This window comes from Salarias fasciatus, chromosome 13 (genome assembly GCF_902148845.1).
Source record: "Salarias fasciatus chromosome 13, fSalaFa1.1, whole genome shotgun sequence".
In the NCBI taxonomy this organism is placed as follows: Eukaryota; Metazoa; Chordata; class Actinopteri; order Blenniiformes; family Blenniidae; genus Salarias; species Salarias fasciatus.
Window position 1 is genome coordinate 19,764,635 of NC_043757.1, and position 15,795 is coordinate 19,780,429.

The window sequence follows — 15,795 nt, forward strand, 5'->3', positions numbered from 1 at the left end:
TTTTGTTAAGAGGGCGCTTTACGTCCAACATTTGCTTGATTATAATCACAATGAAAACAGATTGCATAAATTCCTGGGTTTGTTTTTTTTTTTTCTTCTTTTTTCGTCTGGCGAATAGCTGGTGCTTGGTATTCTGTGGCAGACATAGTGTGAAGTTGCGGAGTATCAGTGCCAGGTCACAGAAAGGCGAGACGTGCATTTACTGTTTATCGTCAGGGTGCAGGAGAGAAAAATGTTCAAATGCGGCCGGAACGTTTTGTAAGCACTTTGAATTTTCTCTCCGGTGCAGGGATAAAACATCACACATAAAACAATAAAAAAAGCAGGGAAATAATTAGATCAGAAAATATTTTACAAACACAATAAATGCAAAAGTAAGTAAAAAAAAAAAGCTTGGAGGACTCGCTGAAAGTCTTATTACTATTTAAACACGACAGAGTTGCGTTGCTTTCATACAGGCCGGTGCGTTTAGCTCGGTGATTCTCCGAGGAAAAAAAAAAAAAAAAAAAAAACCTCCATAACTTATCTCTTTCTGCCAAAACAAGATTCACTCAGAGCAGACAGGGTGATTCCTGAGACTGAGCAGACGCAGGCTACTACACACACACTTACCCACGCTCACGTGCACGTCTTCCTCTCTCAGACTAATTTGAAAGATTACTCTCTGCTCACTCTCCGGTGTAAGGGACGGCTGTTGTGCTTATCTCTCCGCTGCAAAGACCTTTCTGAGGAGCCTCTGCAACAATACTGTTGTTTAGTATTCTTTAAGTGATGCCGCAATATGATTTTTACAAAACAAGACATCGGAGCACTGCTAATCATTACCCCTCTGCTTGCTGTCGTGTTCCCTCTAACAAGCATGCAGACATTTTCGCCCCGAAAACGGCACCTGTCAAAACGCAGCCCGGAGCGCATGCATCGCAAAGTAGGTTGTTACTCATGTCAGCGCTGTCTCTTTGGGTCGAATTCAAGTAAAAAAGCATTCGTAACAAGGACACATAAACAGGCACCCCTGGCAATAAGGTTTGTGGGAGCTCTATATTCATGAGGCGGTGGTGCATGGTGCAGACTCGCACAGCCCCGCATGCACACTCCTACAAGTGAAGTCCTTAATCTTAAAGGACAGGTCCCGTCATGTTTTGGTTAGCCGACATTCGCCGGGAATGAAAATCTTCCATCATGCTAATTGAGTTGCATTTTCATTTTTTATGTCAATTTCACGTTAGCAGGGAGAGGCAAAGCATAAATGTCAAATTACGGAGATCATTAGGCAAAAGGAAATGTGAATTTGAGATGAGTATCGGATTCTGTGCATATAATTCGATGTGAGTGAGATTTCATGAATATGCATCTGATGCATTTATGCATTAGGTATATACAGTACAACGGTTTTTCATAATATATTTAGTGTAATATATTCCCACTGCCCTTTCGAGTGAACCCAAGATAACCTTCATTAACATCACGCATTCTTCTGAAGAGATAATAAACAGGGGGTTTCTGTCGCTGCACTCGGCTCCCGCTGATCCGGTGTATGTTTCCACCAACCTGTTATTAACGTGCAGATCAAGCTGACTGGCACGACTGGCTGCTGGAGGATGTGTCACGTCGTGCCTTGACTACAACTGGATGTGATACGAGAAGTTCTCTTTCCTGTTTACCAGTTCGCCCGACACCATCAGATTGATTTCCTGCAGTATCCTGGTTCTACGTGGAGTTTGGATGCTCTGTGCGTAAGTTGTAAGTGGGTTTTGTTTGAGCACCGTATATAGTTTTTTTCCCCAGTTCAATTCAGAACATGCTTGTCATGTTAACCTGTCCAGGATATGACTTGCCTAACACTGACTGTCTGCAGGGACTGGCTCCAGATATGTGAAATAAGGGGAGATTTAGCGACACAAACTTCAATAAAACAAGCATAGAAAACTAATATTTTTTATTTGTAGTTTTCCTTTTGCAGGATTCATGGCCTACTAATATTACATTACTCTGTTTTCTCTGCCAAATTGTAAATTATTAGCTTATGAAAATCACATAAAAAAAACTGATCAAATAAAACTAAGTTTTGTTCAAAAAGTTTAAGGACAAAACTTATTTTTTTCTGTAATCGGTTGTTTGTTGGTGTAAGGATTTGCACTGCAGCAGTAAAAAATATTAAGTTTCAGCTTTGGGCAGAACTCCCTTCTGCTATTTATTTAGATTTTTCTGCACACTTGGTACTTTATGTGGGTTTATATGTGTGCCACTGATGTGTAATCCTATTTCTGTTTGTTTTTCCAACACACACACGCACGCACGCACGCACGCACATACGCACATCAGAATGTGTGTTTTGCTCAGTAAATAATAACTGCAAAGTAAATGAGCGACTCCCCTTCCAAACACCCTCAGGCGACGACGGAAGCATCCACTGGAGTGAATGTACGTCTTTCTGGGAACCACATCAGAACAGTGAGAAAAATTAACGCCGAGCCACAATTCTTAGGTTGGTTTAAGTCACTGGAAGCAGAGATTTTTAAATGTCTGAAAGAAAATAATTAAAAAGATTCATATAACATTCATAACTTCACCAAGCTGTACATATTTAGAGTGACCTCCAGGATAAATTTAATACGTAAATCTCCGGATTAAGCCTTGAAGTTTTTGATCATTTTGGAGCCAACTTTCTTTTTATGGTATTTTTATATTACAATTTCCATCATTTACAAGCTGCTATGTTTTTCCCCAACATCTGCTGGCCGACACTCCTTTAAACAGCAGAAATCTTATTGTCAAATGTGCATAAATGTTTAGACAGAAAAGCAAAGCCAGCGTAAAACATCCTAACCCCATGTGGCACAGCGACAATTATGATCCTAAATGGTTGTCGAAAGTGACTGCATTACACAGAAATCTGTCTGCATGCTTGCGTGAATGAGTGAGTGATGCAGACTGACAGATGTGTGTGAATTGTGTTTTTGCGTGTGTGTGTGTGTGTGTGTGTGTCTGCTGGTGGCAAACACCCACCAGTATGCCCCGTGGCTGGAGCTCTATCTAAACACATACTCGCCCGATCTGGTTTTATACTGCTGCAGCCTGGTACACTTCAGGGTGAATTATGGCTTCTTATTATTTCAAAAGAATTACAATCTGTTAATAAGCCCAAGCATTCATATGCATGCAACAGATAGGATCCAAAGAGCGAGCCCGGCTGAGTTTCTGCTGGGATGACGTATGAGACGGCTTTTTCCACCGCTATCATTAAGATGGAGCGTGCAGATAATCAGTCTCGCTGATTATGTTAGTGGTGACTGACAGTGACCCCACTCTTCCAACAGACGACTGATCCCAAACAATGCCAGGATCCCCGACAGCCACGCCGAAGCACAGAGACCAAACAATGTGTGCTTCTACGTGTGACACACATTCTCCGTCTCCGAGAGTTAATCAGAGGGGAGAAGAAATTACTCTGGTTTGTACTTTGTTTCTGCTCATTTGTAGATTTTTGTAGTATATGTAATTCACTTGAATATTCACTTTTTACTTTTCCTTGATTCATTTGAAGACTAATCTGCATTTTTAGACTCCTTAAATTATTTAAAATGACTCTTTCAAGCTCTGCGTGGACCATTCAGAGTCAGAGTAAGGACCCAACAGCAATAATTATTGATGCTGATGTTGTAAATGTTTAGAGGTTTAAGAGCCTCCTCTACTAAATGTTTGCATGTATAAAATCTTAATATTGCAAACACACATTTATGGAAGGTAATCTTCTAACAGGACACACTGGCAAAACACTATCTATCTGTTGCATTTACTTCAGATATGAGTTGAAACCTGGTTGATCTTTCCGCAGAGACGCTGCTAATATTGTGATGAAAGACATGTCCTCCATTGGCCCTCCGCGACTTTTATTTGTGGACTTCCTTCAAATATAATTTGTGCTTTGTATCCCGTCTTGGATCACGTAATACTTTCTACAGTTCTCGCCTTTTTCCTCACTCTGTTTACAGACCATCTCTCATATTCAATCAGTCTGTCGTCCTTCTTTCTGTTGCCAAGTTCAGACGTTTTTTTATGACAATGTTCTGATATACTTGATGACATCCTCCAAAAAACACGTCCAACTCCATGAGAGCGCATCTGCGACTGACTGGCGATCTGTGGAGGAGGGCGCCAGGCCCCGACAACCCCGAGTTTAATGAAGTACGTGGAAGATTAGATGGATGAATGAATGGATGGATTCATATAGATTTTATGGCTAAACTAAAGAAGTCGTGGGAGCACCATAACGTTGTCTGTACGGCCACAAAGCTGGATTTCTCTACTCTCTGGGGTGGTTTTGGAATTTTTACAGTGTCACAACCAGCCTGTTGGATATGGTACTAAAAAGTTCCCATTACAAATCGTTTCAGCAGTGACAGGAGAGGAGTAGAAGCGTTAAAACTGAAATTGGGAGGTAGTGTTTCACAACAACAACTTTAATATGAGGATTCCATGCTTTTTTTTAAAAGCATTTTGCATCAACAGCAAACAATTTTTGACAGTTGGAAATGACAAGATTTTTCAAGATGCCACTTTGGAGAAAAGTAACCAGCATTTTTTCAGCAATTCTGAATAAAAATGCTTGTTTTTTTTTTGTAGACCCATTACCAACTTTTCGGAATTATTTTGAAACTTGAAGCTGTGATTGGATAGTTTCAATGAACAATTTTTGTTAAGTGAACGGCAACACCATTTATATTTTTTCCCTTCACTCCCTTGTAAATTGCTGCAGCATTTTATAGTGAATTGCATCCTGTTATGCTGTCCGAGGCTTCATGAAACAGTGACATTTGGGCGCTATAAAAGAATATCTTTCTGAGCAGAAGGCCATTGTCCCTTTCTCTTGTCTCCCCACCGAAAAAAAAAAATACCAATTTTTGCCTTGAATCCCTTGAGGTGACTCCCTCATTTTGCTGTCACTGCTGTCTCGTATTTATCACCTCTCTATTTTGTCTCTCACTCCCATCCTTTTCTTCCTCTCTGGTCTTTGGGCCAGCGCCATCCCGGCTGTTGTCAAGTGAAAATGATGTGATATGGATTTGATGGTGACGTGACTTTTTTGTAGCAGTCCGCCCCGGATTTTTCTCTCTCTGCAAATAAAATTCTCACCTCATTTACCCGGAGCAGCAGAGCCAAACCGCCAATGTGGCCATAGCTCCACATTCGAATGTTCCTATCCTGAAAACTAAAACACAACATATTGATCGGTGAAGCTTGTTGGAGGGTTCTGCACAGCCTGGGACTGAGTGCCACTTAAAATGCTTATGCAACTTAATTCACTTGATCTAGTTCTTGTGGGAGCGAGCAATCAAGACTGAACAAATGGAATCACCTGAAGGATCAAAAGGGGATTGATGGATATATAATTTGCTCTCCCTCCAGGAAATTGCAATCATGCAACTGTAAGTTATTCAGGTCAGATACAAGGGAGTTAAGCCAAGCAGCACATCCAAAAATTTGTAAAATAACAGCTTTCCTTTTATTTTTTATTCCTGTATTGTATCATTTCCATTCATTTGTATTACTGAAGTCAATGACTTGTGTGTTTTACGACTCTTTCATAATAAACAATTAAACGGTGGATTTTACAGTAGGTCACTGCACATTGCATTTCTTTTCAACTTGTGTACATCGTTTTTTTTTTTCCAAGCAGCCACCGGTCCCATTAATACGGGTTTTGTTGGACAAGCAATCTGCAAAACATTTAATGGATAACAACCATTTTGCATGTCTCCATTGTTTGTTTGAATCCAATTATCCCTTTGACGCAGACAGTCGCAGTTTCAGATTGGAACGCAAGCAGGCATGAAACCACTGAAATAACAAAAAAAAAAAAAAAAAAAAAAAAAAAACTAGAACAAAAGACAAACCCAGGAAGTCTGTGGTATGTTTTGAAAATTCCAGGCACAACATGAAAGTAAATGAGCGGTGAAATGCGGCATTGATTAAAAGTCTGATTCTACTCTGGCTGTTTTCTTACTCTGGTGACGTTGCTCAGAACAAGTTTAAATGAAGTTAACACTGATACCAGACTTCAATTTTTATTTATTTATTGATCTATTTATTTTCTCTTCTTAGCCCATAAAATCTGACGTTGCAAGGATCTAAAGACTCAATAAATGAGCTGTCAGTATACTTAATTGTGCATATTTACAACAAAAACTCTTCTAAGTAGAGGGGGCATGTTAAGAGATCTGAGTGACGTTTTCAGCCACTAATCATACTGAACGTGCATTTAAAGTTGACATTCAAAGCCAGTGCTGCTGTCAAATCCCCAAAAGGCGAATAATGTGATTCATACTACAGATGCAGGGGCATAAAAGTTATAAAAACATTTTTATTGGAGTGAGAGTTACTACATGTCCTCGAGTTCAGGATGAGTTCTCACATATTTGATACTGCACCAATGGGAGAAAGAGAATGTGTTCCCTTTTACTAAGGTCCTGTTAAAGAGAGCTGAATTGCTTGCTTATGTAAATAGATTGCACTTTCAGCTTGTGTCCAACTTGCAGTTAATCAACAACAAAAGTGATGCCATGAATGACTTTAAAAGGTGTATTCGAAAAAAAAAGTGTTTTACATGAACTGGGCCTTGTTTACAAAAGAATAATGTGCTGGAAATTGTAGTGGTTTTGCATTCTTTTTCTTGCGTTTACCAGAGAGTGACTGAATGGACCTCTGAGCACAAAAATGTGAATTTGGTTGTGTTGATGGAGGAAGTTATCAAACAGAAAATAAATCTGAACTGGAAAAGAAAAAACACAATATGGGATGTTATCTCTCACAAAGGCAAAGCTGTGGGGGGAAAAAGAGCAACAGAAGAGTTTCAGAAAAGATTATGAAGCCAAAGAAAAGGAAAATGTCTTGTTTAAAGGGCTGAAAAGAAAAGTTAGGGAGCCAACTGAGGAAATCTTGCAAGTCTTTTCATAAACAAGGCAAAAGTTTTCAGACGTGGTGGATCGCTTTGTGCATTATGCATTGCCTCGTTAGCATAAACTCCTCCCAGGCCACTTTTCATATTTATGAATTCCAACACGTCAAATCTGTTGAGTGTTTCATTTAGTGCTCCTGTCAGACACGACCCTCAGGAGATCATCAAGCAGAGTTTGTGCCAATTTTCAATCACCCAGATCTCTGTAGATCCAGCCGTTGATGGGAAAGAAAAAAATCTTGATTAATACAAAGAGATAAGTGAACATTTACTTCAAGATTTCTTGCAGATTTTTGGGGGGAAATTGGAGCAAGATAGTCACCAACTAACACAAACTGATGACAGAAAACTCAACTCTCAGTTCAATGTTGCATTACAGCATTTTAACTGTGAAGTCAGAACGACACATGTTGAATGCAATTTCACGATTAAAAATGACGCTTTGAAATTCAAGTGGAATTTTGAATGTCAACAAGGAACATCGGTCATTATCTCAGCCACAAAAACACTTCAGCGAAAATCCTGACTAATCTGACGACATTAAACACACTGTCACGACTACGCACAGCCTGAATCACTGCACATAATCGCTCTTAATTGTTTCTGCGAGTTTTCTTAATAGGTGACAGACAGTAGTAATCTCTTCATTATCACAGTTAGCAATAATCTCATTATATCGTGGGATACCTCCGCGGCGTCGGGGTGTGGGAGGCACGGCGTGCACAGCTTGTGGACGAGCTCCACCGAGTCCACATTAACGGGTCCGTCATCTGAATTCTGCCAAGATCTTAATTACTCATGCATTTGACTTGGGAGACCGCGCGGTGTCAATTAAAATCACAGAGGACGTGTCCTCCTACAGGTCGTCATGCGCAGACGAAATTAAGAAGGGCTGCCTGGAAGCTGAGACCGGCTGTCGTCACCTCCGCTGACTGCTGTGGCACCCGGCGGCTTTATTGCCGTTATGTGTAGCGACATGCGTTAAAACACAGGCAGCCATCCTCGGGGACGGTGCCGATGGGCCTTTTAGGGCGCGAACACCCTCCGGCTCAGTGTACACAATTACATCACATGTTCCACGTGTGGGTTTTTAACACGGCGGCGCCGATGAACACGTCAAAAGATTGGCGGCAGGAAGCGCGGGCCGCTGAGCCGGAGGCAGGTGGGATAATATACCGAACGAAGAAGACAGACACTCAGTCGCCACTGGGAGGAAGAATATTTTATCCCATAAGAGTTGGCTCGTCTCCCTGTGGGCGCCCGTTGCCATAGCAACAGGAGCTAGGAGTTTCGTCAGGTTGGCTGGTTAGTGGTGGTGGTGGTGGTGGTGGGGGGGGATCATGGGACAAGAAAGGGGGTCAGCACAGGACCGGCAACCTCTCCGGCTCTGCCGTCGACCCCCACCCGCTGCTGCTGCACTTCCTGTTGGTCCCGAAGCGCGAGCCCGGGGGAACCCCTGCCCTTCACGCATGCCTTCATGCCCGCATCGCATGCAGCAGGGGAACTTCCACCGGCTCACACAGCGAACGGAATCGTGAACCGGTGATCACACACTCCGGTATATTACAGAGCGAGCGCTCCCTCTGGACACTGACCGGCACTCGCTCCGGTCTGAACCTGCTGTAATTAATGTGCATGAAAACCCTCCAACGGTCTCGTCTCACCTTTTGTCTATTTATCGTTTCCCCCAAACACACAGTCCGGGCTACCTCCCATTTCCTGCCTCACCTAAACACGCATTTTTCATCATGACACGCCATCTTACAACACGCCAGCTCCCAAATGTGCGTAGTCCACCATCTGTTCTGTCCTGTCTGAGGCTCCTCTGCTTACTCTCTAAGTCTGTCTATTCAAATCGCCAGTCTGATAAACCACCTACTCACCCACTGTCTGTCCTTCCTCGCTGGAGCTCTCAGACATGAGGGAGGAGACGCAGCAAGCCTTGACATTCAGCTGGCTGGGGGTCTCCCGGCACACTTAACATCAGGCCGGTGACGGGTGGCGTCTTATCATGAATGAGGAACAATGCTATCGCCGGGGTCCACACACCCTTTACATGAGGACAATGTGGTCCCTCTCTAACCCAATGGCTTACAAGCAAAAAGACAATTTACAATGCCAAGCCAAGGCACTGGCTTACAATATATTTGTGCATTTATATATTGTTGCACTTCTCTTCTTTTGGGGCCCTTATATTGTCAGCATGCAACTGGACGAGCCTAAAATGCAAGTAATTGGTGCGTACATGACACAGGCCTGCTTCATTTTACTCTAGAAATATCTGCACACATGTATTTAAGATGTAAAAACTGTTTTATTATGACTTAAATAAATGTGTGAGGGTGTGCTCAGGTAAGAATCAGGTTAAGGTTAGGCTCTCAGCAGTGTTGGGCCCTATAGGGTGTGTGTGTGTGTGTGTGTGTGTGTGTGTGTGTACACTGTCAAACGGGCAGCATGTGGACACTGAACACTTGAGCTCATGTCGGCACTCTGGACGTGTTTCCCCGTGTCTGTGGAGACTCACTCTTGACAGTGGCAGTCCTGGTGCAGTTGTAGAGAATAGCCAGCTCTCCGAACACCTTCCCCGGCCCCATGGTGCACAGCTTCAAGCTCTCCTTCGTCACCTCCACCTTCCCGTCTGAAAAGCAAGAGAGAGAAGCAGGCAAGCCATCAGCGGTGAGACGTTAGGGTCAACTTCTCTATTCAGCACGGGACCCACAGAAAGTTCCAGGGATAAAATGGAGCCGATGATTGGCGGCTGAGGGGGTTTGCTTCATTTATTTTAGGGGGGGGGGATCAATCCAGCCAAAGTGCTCTTCACTCACTGAGCTAGAAAAATATATAAGATTATTTTTCTGTGTGCAGTCTTCTGGCCTCCAACTCCTGCTCGCGCATGGACATACACTCCATAGCTCAGAGACACTGAGCGGCACGTCGGCCCCGAGGCAAAGGCTGTGAAATCAATACGTCGAAAGTGAAAACATGAGTACGCTCACCAACCGGAGGGGAGAGAAGTATTTACAGAGATTTTAAAGCATTAATATTTCACAATTTACAGATTCATGCAATCATCGACCAAATCTCCTTTGATACGAGATCCATGTTTGTAAAGGGGAAAAAAAAAAAAAAAAAAATTGCCGGCATTTGAACTGCTTAGAGATTTATTTATCTTGTATCTTCTCATAAAAACAGGTTGCTTCAAATAATATCATTACTATTTTTATCATCACACCAAGGTTTTCTTCCTCCCTTGTCTCCCTTACAAGGTTATAGCACATATTTAAGTAGCACCGTCATGATGATATTTAATTATTCTTAACAAACATGAAAATCCTGGTCTGCTCATTAGAGTGTGATACTTTCGTTCTGATAGATGGAGAGAGATTCAAGTCTGGTGGGATTTCTGGAAAATTTACAGCACATTAAACCCTTTTGTTCCCTCGCCAAACTTTTCCCAAATCTTTTAATACCCAAAACATGGCTTTCCTTCATTTAACTGCTTCCTTCGAACCTCTTGAATTTCAGATAGATTGCAAAAGTTTTCAGCATTTATAGGTCGGATAAGAGCACTTCAATACTCCATCCAGTAATTTGCCCAAAACTCCTCAGAGCATAAACGTACAAGCAGACAACAGATGTTGTTCTTTTCAGCCATTTGATATACTGAAAGGGTCTCAAACTGTATTCAGCAAAAGAAACATTCATCAAAAAATGTTTCCTACGTGGGTTTGAAATACCATGGAGATGAATCTTGTTATATCTTGGTTATTTGTCAGAAGAAGATGGAGATCGGTACACCGTCAGGGATTTATTAGCAGCCAGTGAGAAAGCAATAACTAGAAAATGCTACATGCAGACTCAATCCACATTATACGGATATTCATGTCATGGAAAAAGAAACACACGCCGTTTAAATCCAATTACCCCAGTATAAAGAGAAAAACTGACAAAAAAGGAAAGAAATCCAAAAGAAACACTTCAGACAGAAAGACAAAAAGACTTGTGGCTGATGGCAGCTCATGTTGTGTTGTGATGTTAAAACCTTTTTTTCATGCTAATTTCACAAAATAATAAAAAGAAGTTGACAATTAAGCATTTTCAATTTGCTTTTTTGTGTAAATATGCATGTGTCTTTGATAAGAGTCGACATGTGAATGCCTCCGTATGCAGGCTGTGGATACGGTGAGGAGGGTAATGCGCTAATAGCTCATTCCTGTCGTCAATCTAAAAAGCAGGAGACCTGAGGCTGCAAGCTAATTAGTTGCAGATTTTCCACACAGCAAACTGCACCTGCACACTTTTCCTTTTCCTGACGGTGACAGTTTTCAACACGGCCTCCCTTTTCTCTGCTAAAACTAAAAGAGCAATGTGGATGACCGGGCCTCGAGGAGAAGCCGTCTGAAGAGGAACCGCTCGGTTTTAGGTTCACACAGCTGTCCAATTGAGAGGGAAAAAAAAAAAGTTTGATTGCCATGCAATACATGGTTCAGGCTTGAGTTTTGTTCTCTTGCAATTGACTGTGCAATTTTCGGCTTGCTTGGAACACTCTTTCTAAAAAGAAACAAAACAAAACATCGCCTAGAGAACCGCTCAGATGCACGTGCGCAACCCAGATGAGCATAGTTTGAGCTCAAAGCAAGTAAATCTATATTTTCTTCCAGACTGTAAGAGGCTCGGTGCCCCTGTGACTGGAGGGCTGGCAGCAGCTGCCACTGTGTTTAGACAAGCCTCATCAAGGATGTGCGCCTTCATGGTAACACTCTGCATTCCAGCACCACCATAACTCCGATTCACACTGCAAAATCCCAGAGAAAACACCTGAAGTCTGCTGTGGGGAAATGATAAAACACTGCGAGATGATGAGAGTTAGTGAATCATCCCCGAAGAAAACCGCTCGACACGTTATCTTCGGAGAGAGGGTCGTGACACCCGAGGACGACGCGCCTCATTCCGAGGCTCGTTTCTGTCTTGCGCTTCGTAGGTTATTCCACCTCACTGGAAGTGCCGCGCGCGTTTTCCTCGCCGTGCCTAACGCTGCATTATCCATTAGCACCCAGCATGGAGCTACACACCTAGAGAAACCCTTCAAACTGTGTCACCATCTTAGCGTGCGCCCCCTCACTGCTTCCACTGTCCCTGTTTAACAGCCTCTTTGTCTGCCGCAGTCCTCCTCTTTACACGCTTCTCATTTTCCACTCAAATGAAGAAACAGCTGGAGACCGAACAAAAACAAAACTGACTGAAATCACTCCGGCGAAAAGCCGCATTTAGATACTCAATACTGCGGTGCTTGTGAATCTTTCATTATTATCGGTGTTAAGTATTCATAAGAGGTTTTTCGGGCTGATTGAAAAACATGTGCGCAGTGTCTCGCTTTTAAATACGCTTTGTAGTAATTACTCGGGCTAATCACTGGACGACTCACTTCCAGAGATCTGGAAGTCTGAGTCTGATGAAGACGGCGGCGCGCAGCTTTATAAAAGGCTGACAACAGACACTGAAATGCTTCACTTCAAAACATGAATAACGACCAGTCGGAGCGCTGTATTGGTTTACGCTTTCACTTCAGGATACTCTGCTTTCCTCCACGGACCAAAACATGAATTCAGACCAATTTTTGGGTTATTAAATTTCCAGGAGGTGTGAATGTGAGTGATGGGATTGTTTCTCTGGGTTTGCCCTTTAAAATACTGGTTCAAGTCGGGTAAAGCAGTACGGAATCTGGATGAATGATCAATATAAGACATCAGAAAATACATTACAGTAATGGAATTATTATGCTGCTGCTTTTGAACAGAAGTTCCTTAATGATCTGTTTAATCGTCTAATCAAATTTGTCTTTCATGCACAGTCACTGTTTGTCTCTTTATAAAGATATTATAGCAAATACAAGTGACTTAAATCCAAAAGTTTGCATCAGAAAAACCAGAGAAACATGTGAACATTGCTTTCCATTTCTTCAGTCAAAACACAAAAATAACACATGAAGTGAAAGCTGCACTCTTTTCCTGTTACCAGATTGGCTGAGCTGCTTTTCAGCGGCTTTGGTGTCGAATATAGTGAATTATGTTTGTAAAGAGAACAAAACAGCAATCTTTGAGAGAGATTTGTTAAGGTATAATTACACGATAAGTTATTTCAGATTTACCACAAGATTTTTTTAAATCATGCTTTACCTTTATCAAGTAAACAAACACAGAAACACACCATCATGTAATCAGAGGATGATTTGTCGAGAGTTGATGGGACGGAATAGATCCCCTACAGATCGATGGGCTCCGCCTTCTGCTTAATTGTTTTTACTGCATGGTGGGATAAAACTTAGTGATTAAAGCTACTTCACCATCAGAATGGAAGAAAAAACACCAAATAATTGTTTTTACATCTAAATAAACCTAAACTGTCATCTCACGCACTGTGCTACCAGAAACATTTTAATAGATTTCATTTTTTCCTGCATCAGATTATTATATTTACTGCATTTTTAAAATGAAATGTTTTCAGACTGATGAAGTTTCATTAAAAACATTTAGTTCATCTCCAAGACACTTCAACGTCTTGCCACTTCCTGCTTCTTCCAGCCAAGCTCGTGTTTATTTCTTCTGTAAGATATGTGCTTTCGAGCGCTGTGCAGGATTTCGCTCATTAGATGGAAGAGTCCTGCTTTAAGCTTACTTGAGTTGCAAAATCGCTGAGAAAATGAGAAGAGCTGAAGTTAAGTGTCGCGGTGTCAGTCTCGTCGCGCAAATTCTGTAAAGACTATAATTACAGCGACGAGCTCGGATCAAGACTTTTATCTGGAGGACAGTCACACAGACAGACTCTAACAGAAACGAGCAGTTGTGACCAATCAGCCGGCCGAGCTGAGACTATGAAGCGATTCATACCTGAGGCCTCCCAAATCTCCCCAGCACTTATTATAAACCATCATACTGATAGTGACATATAGCAGATAAGATAAAGGATGATGAATAGTTGTAGGGAAAATTGCCCACGGTTTTTACATCGGCTTAAAAATTTGAAGCAGACACCAAAGGGCGCCACAGTGTGTTTGCTGTCTTTCTGCAATCAGGGGTGAAATTAGATCTCATGTGTCTCTGATTGCTTTGCTCCCCGTGTGAAGGGCCGGTCGGGCCTTTCCATAAGCAAAACCTGTTGACTGCAGCAGTAAGAAGAAAGTTTTCGCTCCACGTGGACGTCAGTGAAGCTATGCGCGGATATAAATCGATGCAATATACACCAGTACACAGATAAATGTGTTCTCCGCGCCAGAGGTTGTAAATCAGGGAAATTCATTACATGCACTGAAGGGCAGACTGAGATTTAAGGGTTTTTGTGGGCGGGTTCATGCCAGGACGGAGACGAGCGCACGTCAGTTAGCAAAAGCCTCACGCCTCACTTTGGACAAAGCTAATAATTTCCTGTGGCGAGGCATGTAATTAATTCCTCAGAAAGGTGAGTAGTGGAGCAGAAGGCCTGTTTTCAGACGGCCCACTGACCACGCTATGTGAGGGGAATTGTCAGGAAATTAAGCAACACAATTATGCTATTTTTTTTTTTTTTTTTTTTAACTGGAATTTCACAATTGAGCCGTTCTGAGAAGCCCGTTATTCAGAAGTTCAAAAGCGCGCCTCCAGACGCCCACGTAGCGCCACGCTGATCAGCTCATTTCCTGTTTTATTTGTCTAATAAGGCCGCGTTTCATCGCACAGGTTTGCTACGGCAGCTTCAAATTCACCTTGCGCTTGTGCTGGAATGAAACGTGCAGACGCACCGCCTCATTAGACAGGCAACGTGACATCCGAGTTCAACGCGTCTCCGCTCGGCGACTCTTTCATCAACCACATCTACTGTACCTACTTTGCGCGGTCTGCAGGCAAATTGAAAAAGCGCGATAAGAAAACGCACGGCATGCGCGTGATGCAGACTGCTGTTCGGGGCTTCCACCGCCGATACATCCCAGCATGCCCCCACCACCCCCCACCCCGGGGGCTGTGTGGCTGTATTAATAGCTGATCATTTGAATTCACACAGAGGGGCGCTGCGCTCGGCGTCGCAGGTCGTCGGGACAGACTTCCCTCCGGCTCCGCGGCAGACGTGACTGCGGCTGCATTCCAAATTAAAAAGCCGACGTCTCTCGGATGGATTTTATCTTCTCTCTGGCACTGAAGCCTTCGCAGATAAAGAAAAAGAAGCAGCGTGCGTCCGCTCCAACTAACCCCCTGAAAAGACTGTTTCATATCGTCCTCTCTGATCTCCAAGGATATCTCACCAATTATCAAACAACTCCCTTTTTAAGACCAAACCTGGTGGCCACAGAAAAATGCCTTTTTTGTCACGTCAAGTTGTTTATGCCTCTGCACGACAAATTGCACCACAAGGGTTTCTATTGCCCTCAAAGTAAATCTGGATAAAGGAACATCTGTTAATGTGGAGTCTTTCACACTGAGGCCATTAGACCGTGTCTATAAATAAAGCGGAGTTTCAGAGGTCCTGTTTGAAGCTCGGTCCTCGGCCTTTCATTGATAGCTTCACTGTGTTCATCACAGAGTGGACGTGAAGAAACAGGATGTGGGGGAGTTCATATCCCACAGAGGATAATATACAACCAACCTCGCATCCTGTCGGGCCTTGTTCTTCCGGCGCTGCTGAGGGGTCAAATTACCCAACGTCATCCCCTTCCACCAGAGCAGAGGAGGAAGTTCATCAGTGTTTCTCCCAGAAACCAGAGAATTTAGGAACAATGCCTGAGTCGACTTGTCTCACTTCAGGTGAGATCCTACGAGTCCGTGAGGGAAGTCAGTGTTTTAATGGTTTGGTGGAGGAAGAGTGGTGGGACA

General features: G+C 42.8%; 1 protein-coding gene across 2 annotated transcripts in view; it reads right to left on the reverse strand.

Annotated features, from left to right (window-relative positions):
• The window catches only part of LOC115398987 (cGMP-dependent protein kinase 1), a 91,412-nt gene that overhangs the window by 50,305 nt on the left and 25,312 nt on the right, over window positions 1-15,795 (reverse strand). For both annotated transcript variants that reach the window (XM_030106078.1, XM_030106077.1), the window contains exon 3: window positions 9,480-9,593. In XM_030106078.1, coding sequence (XP_029961938.1) covers window positions 9,480-9,593 — 114 coding nt within the window. The remainder of the gene's footprint in view (window positions 1-9,479; window positions 9,594-15,795) is intronic.